Source organism: Blennius ocellaris (genome assembly GCF_963422515.1).
Source record: "Blennius ocellaris genome assembly, chromosome: 17".
Classification (NCBI taxonomy): Eukaryota; Metazoa; Chordata; class Actinopteri; order Blenniiformes; family Blenniidae; genus Blennius; species Blennius ocellaris.
Window position 1 is genome coordinate 7,153,741 of NC_137666.1, and position 23,398 is coordinate 7,177,138.

Genomic DNA, 23,398 nt, shown 5'->3' on the forward strand with positions numbered 1-23,398 from the left:
TTGGATATTTCTACATTATTTTCTGCCAAAATGTGAAAGTTTTTTCTTCTGTTTTGAGACACAGATTGGTGATTTTCTGTGCTCTCGCTTTAGTTCAAAGTAGAATCAGCTCCGTAAGATAATCTGAATATGAGTGTCTAAAAACCATGATACAGTAAATTAATCTAGATTATGTAAAACCAGTTGGACAGTTGGATTCAAACCTGATTTTAATTCTGAAAGGTAGAGATATAGAGATAATACTGACATACTGCAGTGATATTGTGTTTTTATAGTAAAGAAAACTGTACAGAAAAGCTGCCACCTCTGACTCTGATTTCTACAAATGTTTTTTCCTGTTAAAGGGAAGTTTCCCTTTCCACAGTCGCAAATAAATCTGCTTGCTCATGTGGATTTGTTGGGTTTTTCTCTGCTAAAAGTGCCTACAAATGACTGCTAGTTAAATAAAGTTGAATTGAATTCAATTGAAAGTAAAGTGTTTAAGTGTTTCAACAAGTGGTGGGTAAACTGCAACAAAATATTTCTTTTTGAATGGAGAAAATACAGTAATTTAACATGATATTCCTAATCTATACACTCCAGAAGTGGCTCTTTATTGACTTTACACCACTGCACATATTGTCTTTTTGTATTTCGTCTCCTGCTCATGATGGGACGACAGGACTTTTATTTACATGAGCGGCTGTACACAAAAGAAATACAGCAAATGAGCATAAAGATACCAGGATATTGAAGAGAAATCTCAGCATTTTATTCTGTTCCCCATGATCTGATAGCTGCCATTATGTGATAACCCACATTGCACTAAGCTGTTTGTCTTGAAGGATCTCAATGAGAAGCTTTTTCAGTGTGCATCAGTCTGCGCCCACCATCTCAATAATAATAACATGCCTCTCCTCGTCAAAAGCAATGAGCTCAGGTCATTGGTATCTGCGGCGGCGATATTTTTTTGGTGTTTCTGTTCAAAACAGGCAGTATAATTACAGGGTTCATCCTCGAGTCCTATCATGAAGCGAAGTATAAATTACAGTGTAAGTTTATCATCAGACTGAGGTCACTCAGGGTGGCTAAACATCACTGTTATCTCTTGCAATGGGTACAAATTTGAATAACCAAACAAAAAGATTATATTAGAGGCATGATGTAATGGGAAAAAAAAGTCATCTACTTGTTTTAGTTCCAAATTTAAAAAAAAAGAGGGGTGTTTATGTGTATAGGTGTAGTTTATTGACATCTACATTGTGTGGGCTATATCTATTCCTCTCTGGCAGCGAATAAAGCTAACCCATGCGCTGACGGAACAAAACACATCAATAAATGTATTTTGCATTTCAAGGAAAGTGAAGATGCCAACTGTGAAGAGTGAAACTTAAGCAATAAGATATAATACAGCATTTATATAAACTACATTCTAATAAATGTGTTTAAAAGCTGTTGTTCTTGAAATAATGAATTAAAGAATAAACAAGATGTATGCTGGGAAAGGCGGGCAACTCTCGGCTTCTTCATTTACTTGTAAATAGAGGTCTGGTGGTGAAAGCAGACAATTGGCAGACACAAGATGTTTTGCATTAAAAGAGTGGAAAATAACAAAGAGCCTTTTATTTTCCGGAGGAACAACAGAGCTGAGAAATGATCCATAGTTTGCAGTCACCTGTGAAGCACAATCACTCAAGCCCTGAGAAGGCAGACAAAGTGTAATTTTGTTTCCCGATGTATCAGAACGGAGCTTCTTGTCAGCATCTGAGTGCCCTAAATGTGGAACTGCAGAAAGGCACAAACAGGTGCTCATGAATATGTAACACCTGAATGCCTTGAAATAGACCTGCTTGTGGGCGAACTGAATGCAGAACGGAGAACCTGCTCGCTTTCTGACTTGCCAGTGGCGACGCCGTCATCATCAGAGCTCCTCAATGGGCTGAGATTCGCTCTCAAGGTGAATGTCCTGACATTTCAGCCGACCTGTTTATCGTGAGGCGTAAACGATCCGTCTTGAATTTTTTTAAGATATATTCACGGTGGATGTGGAGTGTGTTATTCACTGTAGTAAACAAAGTCATAGATGACTTTTTTTTTTTTTCCAGCTGTTCTGCACGGCTGTACATTGAATGAATGCTAATAGGAATGCAACTAAGTTATGGAGATGTATTAATGTTTACATTGGGTAGTTTGCATGCTAATACCTTGTAATTGCTGGAGAGACCAGAGTTGTTGTCTCACAGCAAGAACACCTGGGAGGGGTTCGGGTAAAATCTACCTGGAGTTTGCATATTTTTCATGTGGCTCTTTTACTGGTTATATGTTTATTTCGAACAATTAAATAGAAAAAAGAAAAACCACTTGAGACTGACTCTAAATTGCCCATAGGTGTGAATATGAATGTTTGTAATTGTGTCTCCTTTATATAATTCCGAGCATTCTTCTAGTTTGCGGTTGATTTCTACCTTCGCCAAACTGACTGCCTGTTGTGTTTTTGACTTGGCCGACTGTCTCTGCAGCGACTTCAAGAAAACACCCCTCTGAACCACTTCTGCCTCCGAGTCAGCGTCGGGGTGCAAGCTGAGTCGAGTGATGAAGTGGAGAGTTGTCCGTGGTGTACCCTACGCATACCAAATGTTCGCCAGAACCAACTCCAACTCTCTGTGACCCTAACTGAAATAAAGTGCAGAGCACAGTGGATGAAGTGATGGACAGTACTATATCGTGCTGGAAAAGTGGATATCGATTGTTCTTGACGGGCATTTTACAAAACTCAAAGTGAAAAAAAAAACTCTTTGATGATTGCACTGAATGGTGATTAGAGTAATTGAAGGAAGGGTGCTTCTTCTTGTTCGTCTTTCTTTCTTTTTTCTTTCTTTCTTTCTTATTCTTTTTCTTTTTTTGAGTGATGGGAAAGGACTAACTGAAACCAGCAGGTGGCGGTGGTGCAACTTCACACATGCCAACTGCCATTGAACCCAGGTGAAGAAGAAAAAGAAGGGGAAACAGTCATCAGGGACAAAAAGAAAGCTTATGATAAGAAAGAGAGGGGAAAGCAGTCATCACAATGAGGAGAGCGGTGGTAAACAAAGTAGATAGACAGAACCAGCAGAGGGCGGGAATGCAACTTTACGGATGCAAACTGCTGTTAAACCCAAAAGAAGAAGAAGAAGAAGAAGAAGAAGAAGAAGAAGAAGAAGAAGAAGAAGAAGAAGAAGAAGAAGAAGAAGAAAAAAAATTTCAGTAAACTGTAGCGAGATATATGATATGATATGATATGATATGATATGATATGATATGATATGATATGATATGATATGATATGATATGACATTTAATATTCTACTAAAAACACCAGCATGTAACCACTGACGTCCTCCCCGCTCCTCTTCCTCCTCCTTCCAAACATGCTGCTGCAGTTCTGTTCAGTGTTTTGGCTGCGTGTGAGAAGGACCTCTTGAATATGTCTGTGGAGCGGTTCTATGACAGCACCCTGTTTTGGGTGATTGCAATGTGAAGCAACACCATCGAGCCATGACCCAGATGAAGGTTGGAGATGAAAGGCCCCCCGGAGTCTACAGACACTGGTGGTGGTGGAAGCAGAGTGGTGGGTGGCTGATAGGAATTTTGGAGAGACTCCTCGAAAGGCTTTCGTCTCAGCAGGATGTTTTCCTCACGCATTTTTAGAGGGAATCGTGATTAAAAAGAGAACAAACGAAAGATAAAACAAGTTATTTCATTAGGGCTCGCATTTTGCGAAGATGATGCAACGAAACTGAAATAAAGATCAGTGCAAAAACCATGAATGTAACAGGTGTGATGGCTGGAGGCAGGTAAAAACACAGAGATCATGTTTGTAAATAATCCATCCCAGTAACACACATGGATCTGGCTTTACTTTGAATCTAAAAAAAACAACAACATTGATTTGATGTCTGTTCCCTCCTCTACCCTGCTGCAAGAAAATAACTCAGTAGATGTGAGGACACAGACTGTAGGGGGTTAATTCACACCGAATCTTTGTTGATTTGCATTAATTCATTCAATCATTCATTCAGTCATTCATTCATTTATTTCAGCCGTGTCATTTCACACATTTTGTGCAATTACATACATAACCAATCTCCCCATATACACACACTATACATATCCAAAAAGTATACGCAGCATTTGATGATGATAAATAATTAGATTATAGCCTATGAAGATATATTTATACAAAATATATAATCTATGTATAAGTATACCCACACATACACATACTGTAAATATAACAGTAAGAATGTTGTCTCACGGAAGACTTTTTTATACACATTTATTAAAGGAATTGTACAAAGAAAAAAGAATGGCAAAGCAGGCTACATAAAAAATGTCTCTTGGTTAGCAAACTGAGGTTACGATGAGTCATTGCAGTCCATGGTGAAAACTTGGAATGTTCAGTGTTTGATGGTTTAGTCAGAAGATTCCTATTATGAATTGTTTCCTTTGTGGTGGTGCCCGATGACCAAGATCAGCTCTGACAGGCTGCATGGAAAGTGGGTTGCAACTGTTGCTGTGAGTTGAACCAATGGGAACGAACCTCCGCAGCGCGCCTTGCAGTTTGAATGAGGACCTTGTGAAGCGTTGACTCAACAGCAGCTGTTTTGAATTTGTTCCTCCTTCTGGTTCCAGCTGGTCTGCTGATGAGTTCAAGTGCCATGAGTACAGTATGAAACGTACAGTACAGTATGAACTGCCAGAAACACACCAGACTGAGCTCAGACTTCAAATGTAAAGAATGAGAAACATCTATTTTCACATGCGCTTTTCATAAATGAAAATGCCCTCCTTTGTGAGAATCAGTGTCTTCCCTTTTCTGACAGATTTAAGGATTTTGAGAGTTTCTGTTTCAAGCCTGTAAGTAGTTATAGAGAAGATATATCAGGACTTTTATATAGCCTAAATTCAAATACGAGTGTGACCACACCTTTCATCTTAAATAGTGTCTCAGTTTCCATATAGTAAATTAGTAAACTTTACTTTATCCCATTACTATATATCTTTATTGAAAGGTTATTCATAAAAGCCCCACAGTACACCATTGCAATTTTCTGCTCTGTTTTTGTTTCTCTCATTCTGCATGCCCAACATAGTTCATTGTAAAGTAGTAAACTTGAAAATTACACTGAAATAATTTTCAGTCATAAGGCCCTAAAGGTTGAGAATACAATTTTCTAGGGCTCTCCGGAGAGCTGCCAGGTTGTCTTAGGGGTGTCTCAAGAAAAATCTAGGATTCAGATCGAGACATTGTCCAAGTAATTTATTTTTTTTCTCTATTGAATTTTCTATCCTACTTTATCCGGTGCAAGGTCGCAGGGCACTGGAGCCAATCCCAGCCTACTATGGGCGAGGGCAGGGTACACCCTGGGCAGGTCGTCAGTCCATCACAGGGCAAACACAGAGAGATAGGAAACCGCAGACAATCACATTCACACCTGGAGACAATTTAGGGTCACCAAACTCCACTGTAGACCACTGAGTCTACCGTACGAGGGGATGGGTGGATGGATGGATGGATGGATGGATGTTCCACATGAAGCAATTGGTCTCACAAGGTCAAATGGACATTTTTTGCCTCATATTAATGGCTCACAATATGCTGTCATAATGCCCCCTTGCAGGTGAAAATCTTCACAACATCCAGGATTTATGTGTTATTCATGTTGATCAACATGTACGTCACAGGGGAACTCTTACATATTGTAAGTGTCCGTGTATTATATACAGTTTAGTTTCTGGAGCACTTTCTCTCCGAGGCGTCCGTGAAGGCATCGTGACGGGCTTGCGCGTGGACTCCAGTCCCCGGCGGCCTCGGCTCCACTTCCTGTTTGTCTTAACTTTCCAGCACGGGACAGGCAAGTAGCAACCCAGCGGCACGCACTCCCCGATCCCCTCACCTGATGAGCCACACAGCGGTAAGTGCTTTTATTCGCAGTCGGGCTTCACCCGGGAGCGCACCGCAGCTCGGTTAGCTTGATGATAGCAGGTCTGTCAGTAGCGGCGGATAAATACCCTCGAAGTTTGAGCAGGTCCTCATTGAAACACTCCTAACATCAAGCTCTGTGTGTACAAATATGAGTCGAACGCGTGTGTTTCCCTGCCACACAAACGCGAAATCAACGCCATACCAACGCTGTCTCGTCCTGCATTAAAATTAGCAAAGCAGCTGGAAGTTGTGTCCGCAAGTTTGACTCTCTCTAAATATTCATGGGCGTGCTTGAATGGGGGGGAAACGATCCGCATTTAGCCTGCAAGCTAACCAAAAAAACAGAGAGAGGACGTTTCCTCTGTCGGTGGATTAAAGTTAGCTTTAACCTTAATGCCGAGTTTACGGCACAAGCTGTCAAAGTGCGGGAGGAGGGGCCTCCTCATGCCGGTCTCGAGCCGCTCACCTCACGGTGCGGTGCATGCGGTGGGCAGCTCTGTGTTTTGGGGAAAATATCAGTTGGAAAAGTCGTACATTTGAATGTGTACGAGACAACAACAGTGTGCAACGTGTTTTTGGTGCCTCCATACTGGGAATTGGGAAGTTTACCAGTTGGAAAAGTCCTACTTCCGAGTTTGGAGTGCGTAAAGGATAATAACAGTATGTACGGTCTGTGTCTTGGTGGGAACTTTACCAGTTCTAATAATCCAACCTTTCGAGTTTGGATTGTGTACAAGACAATAACGGTGTGTAACATGCGTTGGTGCATTCATGCTGGGAACGACAGAAATTTAGCAGTTGGAAAAGTGTAAAAGGCCTATTTCTGAGTTTGGAGTGTCTACAGGACAATAACGGTGTGTAACGTCTGTGTCTTGCGAGAAACTGGGAAATTTACCAATTGGAAAAGTCCTACTTCGGAACTTAGGGTGTGTACAAGACAATAACAGTGTGTGATATGTGTTGGTGCTTTCATGCTTGAAATTAGGAAGTATACCAGTTAGAAAAAATCCTCTTTGAGTTTGGAGTGTGTACAAGACAATAACAAACACAGTTCATCATTACATCATCTAAAGATAGAAGTTCTATGGATTTTAGGTGTTTCTTATTGAGTTTGAAATGTCAGACTTTCTGTTTACCACTTGCATCTAATCGTAGGTGGATTATTATGGTCCATTATCAATGCTTTTACAGTCACTCACACCATTGACATCATTGTTTGAGGATCACTTTTATTGTTTTGCCTTATTATGGTTGATAAATTTCTCACTCTCCAGTCACTCATGAACAACTTTTCGCTGAGAATCCTATTTTTCCTTTTTAGAATTTTACAAATGGACTAATTCCCAGTAACTCATGTTTGCAACTTCAGTTCTTCGTGTTGGTGTTCATTGAGCTGGGAACTTGAAATATTGCTAGTTAGAAAATGAGACTTCCTGTTTGAGTGTTTACATGACGATGAAAAACAGTTAATGGTCACATCATCTAAAAGGAGATGAGAAAAGAGGCCAGAACAAATGACAAGTAGCAAGTTCTGCATTGAATAGCTTTCAGTTGTTTACACCTTTTCAGTTCACATGAATGTGAGACACAAATCTGCATCTTCAGCTGCTGCCATTGAAAACATCCAGCTTTCAAGGATGTTTAAATGAGAAGTAATCGGACACTACACTACTCTCTGACTAGTGTGAAGAAAGATGTTTGTTCAGTGTTTTCCTTTTCCTCGTCAAGAGTTGGAAACTTCCCACTTCAAAGTTAATCATGAATACACCATCTGCTGCAGCTACTTTAGCTAAATATGTCAGTTAGAAAACCTTTTGGATTGTTTTACTGACGTACCAAACGCAGTTCATCCTCGTGTGATCTGAAGGAAAATGACGTGAAGTTGCAGCGAAAAGGGCGTGCTCAGGGAGCTGGGAGCTTGGAAATGTAATGGCAATAAAAGTCTAAGCTGTAAGAGCTAACATGACAATAAGAAACCCAACTAATCCTCACATAATCTGAAGAAAATGACAAGTGGAAATCTCTGAGTTCGATAGCTTTCAGTTGTAATCATAAGCGCTCCATCAGTTTCAGCTAAATTGCACACAAAGTGGTGCTTACCCTGAAAAAGAGCCGCAATTTGTAGTAAAGCCGGAGGGGAAGATTAAGTCTTGAATGCTCTCCAATTCATTTGCATGTTTTTAAACTGTCACAGTTGATTTGTGTGTGTGTGTGTGTGTGTGTGTGTGTGTGTGTGTGTGTGTGTGTGTGTGTGTGTGTGTGTGTGTGTGTGTGTGTGTGTGTGTGTGTGTGTGTGTGTGTGTGTGTGTGTGTGTGTGTGTGTGTGTGTGTGTGTGTGTGTGTGTGTGTGTGCCCCTATAAAACACACACGTGGGAAAAACACTGGATCTGGAGCTAAAAACACAATATTATTAGATTTTTTTTTCTTCTTTGCATTTAGCTGTGAAAATGAACCTCAATTTATATAACCCGATCTGTTAGAACATTTTAACATTTTTCTAATGTGTTTGTGAGCATTGAGCAAAACAACATCCAAGTAGTACCAAGTTTCATTGAGTCGAGGAAACGCAGCCATGGGAAGAGAGGAATGCTGCGGTGGGGCACAATGAGTCACTCGCAGGAAAATTGCCCATCCTGCCTGCATCTTATTTTCGCCTGGCAGAAAATCTGCGGAGCCTCTCGCGGGCCCCCTGAAATGCAAAAGTCCTCACCGGCATGCGTTTTATTGCAAACTCCTGACTTGTGCCGTCAGTCCTGAGGCCATTGTGAGTTTGTGCACAGTGCAGCTCCACGCCGAATGGAGCTGAGAGGATTCCTGGAGCAACAGCACAGGCAGGTTTCTTCCACACCTGTAGAATCCTGAAGTCAGAGACTGCCAGGGAAAGTTACTATTAAGTTGGAATTGGACTTTCCATATGAACCAAAATGAAAAATGTGACACAATCAGAGAATCATCCCTTGCTTACCCTTTCCTCCAATCACATACACATGGTGTCTGCTAATGATTTTCTTTGGTCATGTAAAAAAAAAAAAGGGGGGGGGGGGGGGGAAACTATAAATATTTATATTTCAATACCAAGGCTATGAAAAAAAAAAACATGAGGAAATTGGTGAAAATAATGTCTAATTGACCAAATCACAGTCATTGTTGACAATTGGTGTGTAGTGCAAAGGCAAGAGTATTAAAATGCAAGTTGTGACCTAAAGTACTTATAGATAGCCACAGATAATTGATTTAAGAAAAAAAGATGAAGATGAATGAAGTCGCATTTTGTCAACAAAATACATTCAGGACTCGCATGTGGTAAATGATACTGAGCGTATTCTACCTTCCTGCTCCTTTATCCCCCGGACTCACGTACAGTCAGTGTTTCTCATCATTTCTACTCATGATTCAAGATCTTATACCAGACTCTACACCCTCAAGCTTCTTTGTTAGTTTCAGACCGTTTGTCTGCTGTGCTTTGTCTGAAAAATACAACCCATATGAACCAATGTGCTGCACTTTGCACGCAGACTTTCTATTGTTGATATTGTGACGGCGGTTTTGAGCCGTTCCTCGGACTTCAAAGCGTGCGCCTCAGGCTACGAAGACGAGTCTCTGTGTGCGTGTGTGTGTGTGTGTGCTGAGGTGGTTGTCTTTGTTTTCAGACCTCATCATGACACAGCAAGAGCAGCAGGACTTCAAGGAGAACCTGGAGGCAGCCCTCTCCTGGATGCGGGCCGTCCAGGAGAGGCTGAAGGCCAACGACAACACTCAGGGGCCCCGAGATGCCTTGGAGGCCAGGCTGAAGGAGACCGAGGTGAACGAGTTTGACCCTTTCCACTGTGACCTCTGCACTTTCTTCAGTATTTTACTGCACGAGACTGAAGGGTGGGGGACAGGCGCCAGGAAAATAATTAAGAGTTTCTGATTAGCGGTTTCATGGCATCTTAGTTTAAAAGAAAAATGAACACATTACTTTTAGAAATAAATGTATGATTCCTCTCTTTCATCCGAAGATGCTTCACTAAAATGAGACGGCGTACGTGTCAGATCCCTCCGTTTTTTGTTTTCTTTTTATGATTGCCTCTTCCTGCCATGTTTGCCCATCTATTCTTTTCCCCTCTCTGGAAGGCTGGGTCCGAAAGGTTTTTTTTGATTGTGTAGGTTTTTTTTTTTTTTTTTAGTTCCTTCCTTTACAAAGCCCCCAGAGCACTGGCACTGCCACCACTCATAACCACATTCACAAAAAGCAGGAAGTCAGATCTGCCAAATCTTTGAAAGTACTGCTTGTTTGTTGAATAAATAATGTACATTTGTATTGCTTCAAATACAGCATAGCCCTCTTGTTGCGTTTTACATTGAAATAGGAAAAATAGAGGGGGAAAAAAACCTGCAATCTCTGCAATGCCGCATGATCATTATAGGGACTTGTGGAAGGCAAAAACTTGTTTTTAACAGAAAGAAACCTAAAACACAACCAGGACGAGAACTCGTGGCTGTTTGCTCAGACAGGTTGGGGCAGGTCAGAGAGAAAGGCATTGAATGCAAACAAACAAACAAAACAAGTGGACAGCAAGCTAATAAACATGGTGCAGACTGATCAGAGAAATGCAAATAATCTCCTGGCTGCATAGTTCCAGATACACAGTACTACGTGACAGACATCTGAAGTTAATGATGTGCCGCCTGATCCACATGCGGCCCAGATTTATTTCAAATGAGTCGGGCCATTCCAGTGATTTACCTTTGAATAAAAGCTTCAGATGTTTCCCTTTTATTTTAATGCAACTAAGTTAATGTATATTATAAAATGAGTCAATATTTATGTTTAAACATTTTAGGAAAATCTCCAGCGGTCCGACATTATGTTGCAATTACCTTCAAATGTCAAATGCAGAGGCTCGTTTTTAAGTGTCACTGTGATCCAACTTGTCACTGATTTTAGTGACAATACACTGGCAACAGGAGGAAGTTTGGCACACCAGAAAGTTGAAGGACAGGTTTGATGTTCTACACAGTGCTACCAAAGATCAAATTTACCTTCTGTTTTATTTTTTTGTGAGGTCAGAAGCAGAAAGTTACAGCTCATGCATGTCTTTCAGCTAGAACCTTGATGAGCTGATCATCTGCTTAGTAATAAAATGTGTTTTTAATGAAGAGTATGGGTCCAGCCACAGAGCCCCGTGGATTTCCATGATTCAAGAAGTACTTGTTTTTTTTGGTGCATTTTGTAATTTCCCCTGTTTGCTACTCAAATCATCTTCAGAGAATCCATCAGTCGGAGCATGAAGGCCGTGTGAAGATGGACATGGCGCTGGTGGCAGGAGAGAATCTGCTGCAGAGCGGAGACGAGGAGCAGAGGAATCACATCCTAGGAAAGCTCAAAGACATGAAAAGTCTGTGGGAGGACACTAGTACCTATATCATCCACTGTCACAGGTACACCTCTGCTCCCTGATGGGTCCTTTCATAATGGATAGGTCAAAAAAAAAAGTTTCCACTTAGATTCTGTAAGGTCTGTTGACTTGGCTGATGGACAACAAATACAAAGATGACTTAATTATGACCAAATCTTAAAATGTGAAGTGAATCAGGCCTTGTGTTTTTAAATAGAAAGGTTGTTTTTTTCCCCCCCCACAAGATAAAGGAAACAGAAAACTCTTCTGGTGAGAGTCTCCACTTTGTTGTGGTGTAATTAAACATGAATACCCCCTCTATTTGCAGCAGCTGGAGTGAGTGCTCTATGTGTCCTCGCAGAAGCTGAACAAAGCCTTGTTCTGCACCTCCGACACCATCGGATTAGAAAATCTCAGTATGAAGCCATTGTCGTAGCAAGTTGGAGCAATTACTTGCTCTAAAATGTGCTTTGTGTTTTGTCTCTGAACAAAATTGTCTCTACAAGAAATTGTAGAGGAATAGCTAAATATGGAGCGAAGCAGTGCGGCAATGGGCATGGAATTTAAAATAAGAAGTCAGACGAATGGGGACTGAAGACATAAAATGCGATGCAATGAATGCTATTTATTGAAAAATGAAAAGTTTTCTTATTGTGAAGACCAGAGTTTCATATCTCACTATCAACCTTAAGCGATTGTATTCAAATATTCTTTTCATGAGCTTGAGCTTCACGAACCCAATTTCTGAGTCACCGGGACGTCTTTTCTTGTCGTTTCACCTTGGAACACAGCCGCATCGAGTGGGTCTGGCTCCACTGGAGCGAGTACCTGAAGGCGTACGAGGAGTTCGAGCTGTGGCTGGCGAAGCAGCAGCGCGGCGTGGACGTCGAGACGGAGCTTCAGCTGGGGGTGAGGGAGAAGCTGTGGCAGGTGGACCAACAGAGGGTGGTGGTGAGCGACATCCACAGCCAGGCCAGCCTGCTGGAGCGGCTGCTGGACGAGGCGGCCGCACTGCACAACCGAACCCAGGACCCCAGCGTGGACGGCCGGGCTCAGAAGCGACTGCAGGGGGCCTACAACGACGTGAAAGACAAAGCCGAGGTGAGGCGCACGCTCTGTCGCGACGCTTCAGACCGTTAAAGCTCGTTACGGCGAACACATTTTTCGAAAGATAAGCGAATTGAAATATTTTCACAAAGTGTCTCAGGGGTTTGCGGTACTCCTCCTTATGGTCATGCTGGATTTATTGAAGTTGCATGTGCTCAATTAACCGTTCCCTAACCATTGCTTTCTTGTTGTAACCACTGAAGAAAACACGGTTTTGATATGCGTGTGTCATTTTCACGCGTATTCAGCCTTATTTGAAGAAATGTAAAACTAAAAAGAATCGCATGACCTTTATATTAAACCAAAATAATATATTTTTTTAAAGCACAAATTACTATAATGTGTTTTCATTTTCTGTCTTTTGTATGCTCACGTTGTTTAAAAACATTCCAAATTATTCTGAGCTTCAAAATACACTGATAGATTAGTTACATTAACTGTTTTGGGATATACTTATGGCACATTGGTGTGATAAAGCAGGTATAGAAGATGGATAAGATAGTGTGAAAAGACTACCTGCTGGAGTTGGGTTACATTGTTTTTAAGTTCTAAATGATTATCGTAACACGGACAATCCAGTATTAACAAACCATACATGTCTTCTAATGTGGAAAACCATAATATCTGGATTAAAACCCATTGAGAACATGCAAACTCCTCTTTTCCAACATTATTATTCAACAATCTGTACACAGATGAGATGGGCGGAATTTCTTTAAAGCCAAAACATGACATAAAATAAGAAACAATTCATTGTCTAAGACAAACATTAAAGCATGTTCAGTTCGGTGAGCATGATGGAATTTCCCCACACGTTTGAAAGAAGAACTGCGCCTTTCAAAACGGCAAGATTGAGAAACACCCGCGGTTGCGTTGGCAGTGACTTGAAGTGGAGACTTTCACTTTTGATGTGACGTCCTTCTCAGCCGTTATACATTGGCCTGTGCATACATACGGCCGCGACACATTGTCATCCTTTTCAAGTTAATCGAGTGGATTTGAAGAGGTACAAAGGAAGCGGCAGTCATGAGCTGGAGGTGGAAAGGCTGAGTTGTTTCACCGAGAACATGTGTGGGCGGCGACTCATCAGCAGCACACGCGAGTGTGTTGGTGGGATTTCAATTGAATTAGCTTTGGATGGCATTTATTTATTTGAATCTATTATAAAGAATGTGACAACAAGTACCAGTTTAAATTGAATCACATTTAAATTAAATTTATTTGACTGTCCTCTTTGTGCCTCAGCCACTCAGCTGCATGTAAAGCTGAGGTTAATGTTAATTAGAAGGATGATATTGGCTTCTTTTTTTTTTTTCCCCCAGCCACTGCAGAGGCAGCGGCACTGTACTGACTGAATCGTTTCCTTTCAGAGAAGAGATTAGTCAACATTAAAAATGCACATGAGCTGCTTTTTCCTCTCAGTCACACAATGAAGCTCTCCTTCCTCGTCCTTTTCTTTTTCGGACGGCTCTCTCAGACGTCAGCCAGCTTGAACTACACAGCCGCATCCCTCTCTGCTCGTATATTCATGTGTGCAAACCAGTCTGCTGGCAAAGCCCTATTTCTGATTCCAAATGAAAAAAAAAACTGCGATTTCTAAAACGCTCTGCTCTCCTCCGAGACTTTTGGGATAAGTAGGAAAACAAGATGAACAGTGTTTTGTAAATAGTTGAAGTCTCATGTGATTATTTTGACCTTTTAAGATCCTCCTTGCTTTTCCCCTGTGACTTTTAACCCTTCGGGCAAACCTCCTGTAGCCAGGAACAATCTTGCACATTATTCCTCATGGTTTTGAGGTCACGCCATTCAACATTGTGAGGTACTTTCTGTTCTTTTAATAGAATTGTGTAAATCTCACCTCAAATGAGATGAAACAAACGTGCAAAGTGGGCGTGTACTATTCTGAAACGTTCTTTCATCCTAACGAACTTTATTGATTGCCAAATTAATTCAATGTAGTACTTGCAGATTTAACATTTTTCAATGATTTTTTTCTTCCAGTGAAAGTGAGATGAGTGAGATCATACATTATTCAGCCGTAACATAATGACTAGTGAAGTGAATCCCACCGATTCTTTTTTTTTTTTTTTCCCCTTTGTTTTTATGTGTCAAATAAAGATGTTGGTGGGTTGGAAGAGGGGAGAATAGCAAAGCATGAGGATTTAAGCAACTTTGACAAGGCAGTCAAGGCTCATTGGTGATTGTGGTCCCATGAAGGAATCGCCTCCCAAATTTCAGAACATAAAGGATCTGCTGCAAGCATCTTAGTGTTTCAGACCACAGAACACCTACAGACATTCAGTGGAGTTAATTTTTAGTTAGTTGATGTAGTTTGAAAAAAAAAAAAAAAAAAATCAAACCGCAAAGCCTTTTTGATTCACTTCTCATACAGAACAGCAAGGACATTTTACATTCGCAGCTCAACAATTATTGAACGCAGCGTCCATGTCGCTCGTACATCTTGTTTCAATTCATGTTTGCCAGTTTCGCGGCAGATAGTGCAAATGTGACGCGCTCACTCTCTTCATCATTAATGTGGTTGTCACCCTGGTGACAGCTGGAGTGTTGGACTGCAGGCAGCTCCTGCATGACAAGCTGTTTCTGTGTGATAGCTCACAATACTCGGCATCACCTGCTGTCAATTATGACCCATCCTGTTCTCATGAAAGGGATGAGAAGATAATGACATGTGAATTTGCACTACCACACGTTTGTCACACACGTTGAGTAAACTCAGCCGGAAAACTACTGGATGGATAAGACTAAATACATAGTCGTTCGAGGTTTTTATCATCTGACTGGTCAGACGAGTAAATTTGAACGGAGTCCAATACAACGTTGGCAGAGAATGCATCTTCTTCATCTTCACAACAGAGGAAGAACACGCATCAATTATAAGTAGTCAAAAACAGAAGACAGGACTGGTTCAAACTGGTTCTGTAGTTCATGACACAATAAATCTACCAAAGACCTGCAACGTTGTCACAACAACGTGTCTGCATCGAGCGTAAGATGTTCAGGCAGCTAAAGGTGGAACCATTAGGAATGCAGTCAGCATGTCATTAGGTTCTGACAAAAAACCTGGAATGTCCTTGACAAATCTTACATTTCCAGTTGTTCTCCATGACAACACCAGACCGCTTAGTTTGAGACCCCGAGACACTTTGGGCATTTAAATGTGAATGGAAATTGTTGCTGTCAAAACAACATGAGCGCTACATGGAAAAATGGGAGAGTAAGCGACACTTTGCATGACGAGCTGTATCGGGCCATCCATAACTGTTAGATGATCGAGTCGTGCATGAAGTGTTTCACTTGAAATTACACCATTTTGATAGGAGTTCGAGTTTTGTGGTGTATGTAACCTCTTTTAGGCATTTTCCATGTTCTTCTTCTTTTCTTTTTTTTTTTCAATTCCAGCATGGTTTGGGGTGTCTTGCAGTAGAAGTCAGCAACAGCAGCGAATCCCAGAAGAGAAATAGAAATAAAGATTCAAATTCCTTGTTTGATAGCCAAATGCAGTTTGTGGCCTATTCTGAATAATGCAGTGCCAAAAAAGAAAGAAAAACACAACAACAAAAATAACCACATGGTGTGTTTCCTGTTGTGCTAGGAGCGTCTGTCGCTGCTTCAGAAGATCGCTGAGGAACATCAGATGTACCAAAGCTGCGTGCATAAGTTCCAGTCCTGGCTACTTTCAAAAACCAAGGAGCTGACAGAGCTGATGGAGCGCGAGGACACAGCAGAGGACAAGCTCAAAGCCATACAGGTGAGACTCACTGAAATGGAATGAGGCTCCTGACGTTAGTTGCAGTCGTGCACTCCGTGTTCTGTGAAAGAGGAAGAAGAACCGGAAGGACGATGGCTCGGTGGCATTCAAAGCTGTATTTGCGTCATTATTTCAGTTGTCCTTGGATGCATAATTTAAAACAGCTCTGTATTATCTTGAGTTTCCATCATGGCAAATTAGGTGTCATTAAATCTAATCCCGAGAGTGTACTTGGAAGCATGCAAACTGAAAACATAAACTGAGTCCATCAAATATCCGTAAATTGTAGTGAAATTAAAATATCAGCTCCACAAGAAAATCCACTCCCTTTCCTACTTTTGTGCGTACTTTGCATTTTCTTTACTATATTGTATCCGGCTGTGCCATCATGTTATGCCTCGTCTCGCCACGTGTCAGGCTCTGGATGACACTGTGGCCTGTGAGGAGAAGACCCTGCAGCACATTGAGGGGGTGGCGGAATCCGTCAGGGCCAACACGTCGCCTGCCGGAGCAGAGGTGGTGGTGGAGGAGGCCGAGGAGCTCAGGCTGGGCTGGCAGAGGCTGCGGCAGGGCCTCTGTGAGGCCGAGGACGGCCTGCGCTCCAGCCTGGACTCCCACACTCAGTACACGGCCCGGTGCCAGCGGCTGGGAGACGACATCGGGCGCCTCAGGGTGCTGCTGCACGGACTGGACCAGGACCTGGCTCAGGCCCAGGGGTCGAGGGACGGCACTGAGGAACCTGAGGAACAGATGGTGGGCCAGTGGAGGAAATACACGGTAAGTTCATCAACGTGTCTTTTGTTATTGTGGGTACAGGAGCAGGGCCCTCGTATGGTATTGTGATTAGCTTGTAAGCATGTACCCTGGTCAGCTGTAATATTATGACCAAGTAATTTCCATGTCGCTGTTGGGCTGACAGACATGGTTATTTAAAGATAAATAATAAGAAGCAAGTGAACACTTCGAAGTGTTGGGAGAAAAAACATGGGAGTGCAGAAGGCTTCGGTGAATTTGACGAGGGACACATTGGGATGTCGAGGTCACTGGCCGAGAGCATCTTCACAACTGCACCTCTTACGGTGTGTTGATGGTCTGCCAAGCTCAGTATCCATCAACAGAGGTCCAATGAGGAAAAAAAGCAATAATGGGATTATTGGCGGCCAAAGCGCATTGATGTACAGGGCGAGTGATGGTCATCTGAAGTCCACTTATTTTTTTTTTTTTATTTTTTTTTTACTCTGGTGAATTTAATGTGCTTCTATACTAAAGGCAGTATACTGCTGCTGCAGATAAAAAAGACAGTTTTGTTTTTGCACACTAAACAGAAAACAAGAATACATGTAATCTTAGTATTCTTTGAAATATGTGGTGAAAGCTGATAGCATATAACGATGATTAGTCAATATGTTTTCAGATACCAAGAAACAGCAGCTGTACAAATAACTTCATGCAAACATGTCTATTAGAAGATTGTGATTTGTAGTTGGAAGCATGATGTCTTTACTGCATACTCCATATTTTTTTTTTTTTTTTTTTTTGAATTTTTTAAAAAAAAAAATACTTTACAGTCATTCCAATTTGCTGTTATAGAGAAAATAGAAAAGCCCAACATATCCACATGAGCAAGCAGGTGTGTTTGCGACTGTGGAAAGGAAAAACTCCCTCAACAAGGAGAAACCTTTGCAGAAACCAGACTCAGAGGTGGCGGCATTCTGCGGACCGGTTGGGGTGAGAGGATAGAGGAGAAGAGAGGAGAGGAGAGACAGAGAAAGGCTTGGTGAAACAAAATAAATACAAAAAATACAAAATACAAAATACATACAATACCCTTGTTAGTGCTACATACTATTTTTTTTTTGTTTTTTTTTTATAATACATTAACCACAGTGATCTAAATATTTTCCAACTGCCATGAGATTAAGACCAGCCTGAGCAACAACAGAGCAAAAGACCTAAATAATGACAACAATTATAACAAAAGCAAAAACAAAAAGGACATAGAACAAAAATAAATAAATAAAACAAACAAACAAACACAACAACAACAAAAGCAAACAACAACTTGGTTTTGATAATTAACAGAACAATCTCGTCAATGAGGAGTGGAAGTGTGTGTGTGTGTGTGTGTGTGTGTGTGTGTGTGTGTGTGTGTGTGTGTGTGTGTGTGTGTGTGTGTGTGTGTGTGTGTGTGTGTGTGTGTGTGTGTGTGTGTGTGTGTGTGTGTGTGTGGTTTGTCCTCTGGATGTGAATGGAACTGTTGTGGGGGGGGCCGCAGCACCACCCCGGAGCCCAAGGCCACCAGGGCCGGACGCCGCCACTCCGGCACCCAGCGACCCGCCGGATCCAGGGAGGCCCCGACAAACCCCCCCGGAGAGCCACGCCCCAACCCGGAAGGCACCAGATGGAGCGCGCAGAGAGGACCCCCCCCAGGCCAGAGGGGCCCACAGGAGAAGGATAAAGGGTGCAGAGCCCCGGGCCCCGACCGAGCCGCCAAGCCGGGACCGGCCAGTGCAGCGCCCCCAGGCCACGCGGGCAGGGAGCCCCCCCGGCCCCGACAGCGGAGCCCGCCGCACCCCTGGGGGCCATCCCCCCACCACCCCCCCAACCCCCGGCGGGACAGAGAAGGCCCCAGCCGCCGAGCCCCAGACCAGCCCCCCCCAGTCCACTTATAAGTTACCAATTTTTAAGGTCAAAAATGACCAGACGAGTCAGGTTGGTTGTTTTCTACACTTACTGACAATGTTCCTTTCAGTCCAACTTAACATCACAGAGCCTGTGAGCTGGTTGGTGTGTGCTGTTCATATGGTGGAATAATTTTTTGTTTGTGTGGGTGTGTGTGGCTGGGTGCATTCCTTTTGTTTGTTTTAGCTGCCATATACCATGTGTGAAAGGCACATAAACCTACGCCTTTGTTTTTGTTTTATAAATATGTGTGTGTATGTTCTGCTACAGAACTGCAATTATTGTTTTGGAATGATGAATATATAATAGAATAGTTTCATAGAATTTTCATGGTATTGCATTTTAGCTTTGTTTATATTTTACAAGTCATCCCAGCTCAGCGAAGAATAAAAAAAAATGTAGCTTGGCATGTTTTGTTTTTCCCTGTAGGCCAGAGTCATCATGTTTTCAGGTGTGTGAGAATGTTTGTGCCTCAGCCTTCTTGTTACCAGGATTTCTGAGAAGCACCTGGGGGGAATTTTTTCCCCATCTTCTCCAAACATGTTCACCTTCACATCAGATATTCACAGAAATGGGACGAACGTGACCTCTGAGCTATAAACTCTGAGGTGTCAGGAGGAGCAGCTACTGCTCAAGATATTTTACGGCTTCTTTTGACTATTTGACAGCTTTTGAGTGTCGCATTCCAGCAATACAAATATCAATGTGGGTTTTTTTTTTTTTTTAAAGGCACACTTACAGTTTTGCATCCTTTTTGTTCCACAATTGCCAGTTTCACTGAAATACTTTGCTCTCGTTCTGTCCACCGTCATGTCTTCCTTCTTTCTGGCTAACGTTTGCTTTAGCTTTCATTTGAGTCCTACAAGATGGGTCTTGTCCAGATTAGTTGGGGGGGGGTTTCCCTCTGTCTCCCAGTATTAGATTTTTGAGCCCATCTCACAGGCCTCAGGGTATGCAGCACTGTCACTGAAGCTGCTTTATCACTTGTGTGAATTCCCTAAATGTGTCAGATGGGTGTGGTGGAGTTACAAGCACATCGTTGTTTGTATTTGTTTGCTTCAGACGGCGACACAGACGCTGTGTGAGTTGGTAATTACTTCTCGTCAGCATGTGATTAGTGGGGTTTTTATTTTGTGTCCCTTTTGCTTTGTTCTAATTTCAGTGTAACATCATATTTCTCAATTCACCCGCCTGTACAAACTCCCTTTATGTCTCGGAATCAGCACTGTATTTCTGACAGTGGATTTAGATTAAACATGCCAATCATCCACTGAAACTTTTAGGAGTGGATGATTTCAGTCAAGTTTTATGTCGCGAATGTAATGAAGAAAAATGAAAGCTGTAAAATAAGTGAGGAGGTAAAACCAGAAGTGTAACCAATGGTGTGGTAGCAGCCTGTAAATAGAATTTTGTCGGGCTATTAACTGTTTAGTCGGTAGTTTCGGGTGAAAAGGACTGGACCAAGCAATAGCAACAGCAAATAATTAACATGTCGGCTGATGGGCAGCTGCACATCACAGATTTCCAACATGCAGCCGAATATTCCTGCAGAAAAGGGCGGAGAGTGAAAGGCAAGAGCCAGCAGGTACTGCAGGGCAGAAAATGTCCCTCGCTCTCCGAGACTTTTTCACGAATTAGTGTCGCTATTATAGATTGCTCTCACAGTTTTTTTTCCCAATTATAATTATTTCTTCTCGTTTTCCTAGTTGGGTTATTGGCTTTTTTTCCATGCAGACCTCCAGAGATTGCTTCTGAAAATGCCTGCAGACCCTTCTCAAAATTCACTGCAAGGTTCTTGTAGTTTTTACACTGGCAGATGCACAAGACTTCTGCTGTATATTCCAGAAAGTGTTTTATATATTCTTTTTAACATGCACAAGTCAACACCCACCCCCCCACCACCACCACCACCACCACCCCCTCCTCCTCTACAGTAAGCAAAGCCACTATGTGATTTGGCATCCAACCAAAAAGTAGTCCAAACTTAATTTAGGAACCACTGGTCCTCAAAGAATATCAGGGGGGAAAAAAAACAAGAGGGCTTTATAACTGACACCCTCTTTAACGCCCTGGAGCTTTTTACTTCCATGAAATTATTTGACAAGTTTGTTGAAATGGATCTCTAGCCATTAGAGTTGACGGAGCATATCTATTTATTCTCTCGACAGCTGTGCACCTGTTGCTGCACCGTATTGCATACTGAAAATAAGCCATGAGAGAATTGTCCGCGGACATGCCAAATGAAATCATACCCAATCACGGATCTGTGGGTGAGTGTAATAAGCTTTCTGCAGGGCGCCGCGGCTTCAGTCTCTTGCAGAGAGACGACGCCTGACAGAGCCGGAGCAGTAAATGACCACTTATTAAGATATAATTAAGCCCAGACTCGTGCCCTCCTCAGAAGGTTGTGGCCTTACAAGCAAATGAGGTTTACAGATTGTGTTTTTGTGTCAGTGACTCTTTCATTAAGTAGACTGACCATTATCATGTACATATTAGACTTCATTTGGTGATTTTCTGTGCCACTGATATATTACTGCTGTCGCAACATTACTCCTCCCCTGGCTCCAAAATCCACCTCGTCGGCTGGCTTTTATTGACCGTCTGAACGGACGGACATGAGACAATGACTCGGCAAGATCAAATCGGCTTGTTGTAATGAAGTCCTGGCCTGTACAGGGCCCCAGCTCCCCGAGGCCATCTGCAGGATAAAGTATATGGATAATGAATGCATGGATGGGTTTGCGGGCTGCAATTGACTCAGGCTAATTCTGCGTGTGCTCTTTGTGTGTGTATGTTGCAGGGTGTGAGGAATGCTCTAACAGGAGAGGAATCCCAAGTGGAGCTTCTTAAGGCGCAGCTCAAAGAGCTCTTCAGGTTCTCGCAGGACTCGCACCACCTTTCTGACGACGTCCTGGCTGTTGTCAAAGAACACCAGAGGTATGTAAGCCGTAGTCAAGTCCCTTTTTTATTGGAATTCATTGTCAGATCATTGTCCGCAGACAATACCAGTGGTTTCTGACCATCTCGTAGACATTTTTTTATACAGGAAGCAAGAAAAAAATCTTCCTGGTGTGATTTTTCAAGACGAAGATGGGCAGAGATGCTAAATTCTCTGTCCTACATTTCTGGCTGTATGTAGTTTGGACGTGCCTGTGGGGAAGTGTGTCTCTACACAATGTTCAGTTATGGATATAGATGAGTTTCATTTGAGTTTGAACTAGTTTTTTTTTTGGTTTTGTTTTGTTTTTTCTCTCTCCAATCATAGTTCTTAATACAAGGTTCACCTTGAATGACATGTAGGGTGTGTTCACACTAAGTTGCATTAACAATCCATGAAAGTCTGTACCCTGATGTACAACAAGCAATCACACTGCTGAGAATCAGATCTCTCTCTGCTTTGGAACGAACTCTGGGGAACTTTGAAAACAAAGAACTTAAGATGTGCGTATCCTTGCAGTTTATTGTACTGTTGCTTTGAGCCAAGTCATACATTTCATGGGCTATTAATAAGTTCTTGGCTGGCAAAACCTCCACCACAATAATCCAGCATGCGTTTTGTTGCACTTAGTGCAGCAAACAGCGTTGTTGTGGAAGTTATGTTGCAGAATAAATGTCTCAGGAGCTGTTCAGCATGTGACTTCCTTTGGGCAGATGTGGGAATACCGGTTTACTTTACACCGGAGTACTTGATGGTCGAGTTAGGTCAGTTCTGTCACTTTGGATAGACGTATTAAAAATAATCTTACAAAAAAGCATTTTATTTAAGTGGATAGATCTGGCCCTTGTGTCAGCCAGTAGATTTTACAATACAAAGAAGTACCTATAAAACATGCACCACAAACAACTCATAAGAAGTGCACAGTATTAATAATAATGATGATGATAATAATAATAATAATACACTTTTAATTCACAACATTTTTGCAGAAAGTTTTGTTTCAATTATTTTGTTGATGAAGTTCTGTTTCAGATCTGCGGCTACAGTCGACATCTTTCTCATGCACAAATACATGCAGCACTAAAATGTGGTTGGTTATATACACAATTTTATTTATGCCTAATTATTCTGTTTGTGTGTCCCAAGGCTACACTGGGCTGCTGAGCCTGTTAAAAGTCTTGCTCCTCATTTTAGTGTGGGCATATTTTTATTTATTTATTTATTTATTTTTATGTGATGAAAGAGATCTGCAGTGGTATTATTTTTACACACACAGGAATTTAATATCGTACAGTTTGTGAGAATACATCAGTGTCAGCATCAAACTAGATTCTGACCGAAGGGTGCTTTTCAAGGTCTGCTGAGGTATAACTCATAAAAACTCCTTTTCCCCGTCAGTCCCTGTCAGTGGATATTGTGATTTAGTGCTGATATTCTCTTCGCAGCAGCGCATCCCGCTGACCTTTTTTCCGCTGCTTTCAGAGCTCTGTGGGGCTTAATGACATGCTCTACTTTGGATATTTAAAGCACAGACATGAGCGAGTCCTTAGCCTGGAGATAATGATCATTTCGC

General features: G+C 42.0%; 1 protein-coding gene across 1 annotated transcript in view; it reads left to right on the plus strand.

Moving 5' to 3' along the window:
* Positions 1 to 5,841: 5,841 nt before the first annotated feature.
* The window catches only part of syne3 (spectrin repeat containing, nuclear envelope family member 3), a 30,851-nt gene continuing 13,294 nt past the window's right edge, over positions 5,842 to 23,398 (plus strand). The window contains exons 1-7 of the mRNA XM_080513183.1: positions 5,842 to 5,933; positions 9,596 to 9,747; positions 11,197 to 11,369; positions 12,118 to 12,427; positions 16,047 to 16,202; positions 16,620 to 16,979; positions 21,688 to 21,824. Coding sequence (XP_080369309.1) covers positions 9,604 to 9,747; positions 11,197 to 11,369; positions 12,118 to 12,427; positions 16,047 to 16,202; positions 16,620 to 16,979; positions 21,688 to 21,824 — 1,280 coding nt within the window. The 5' untranslated portion in view covers positions 5,842 to 5,933; positions 9,596 to 9,603. The remainder of the gene's footprint in view (positions 5,934 to 9,595; positions 9,748 to 11,196; positions 11,370 to 12,117; positions 12,428 to 16,046; positions 16,203 to 16,619; positions 16,980 to 21,687; positions 21,825 to 23,398) is intronic.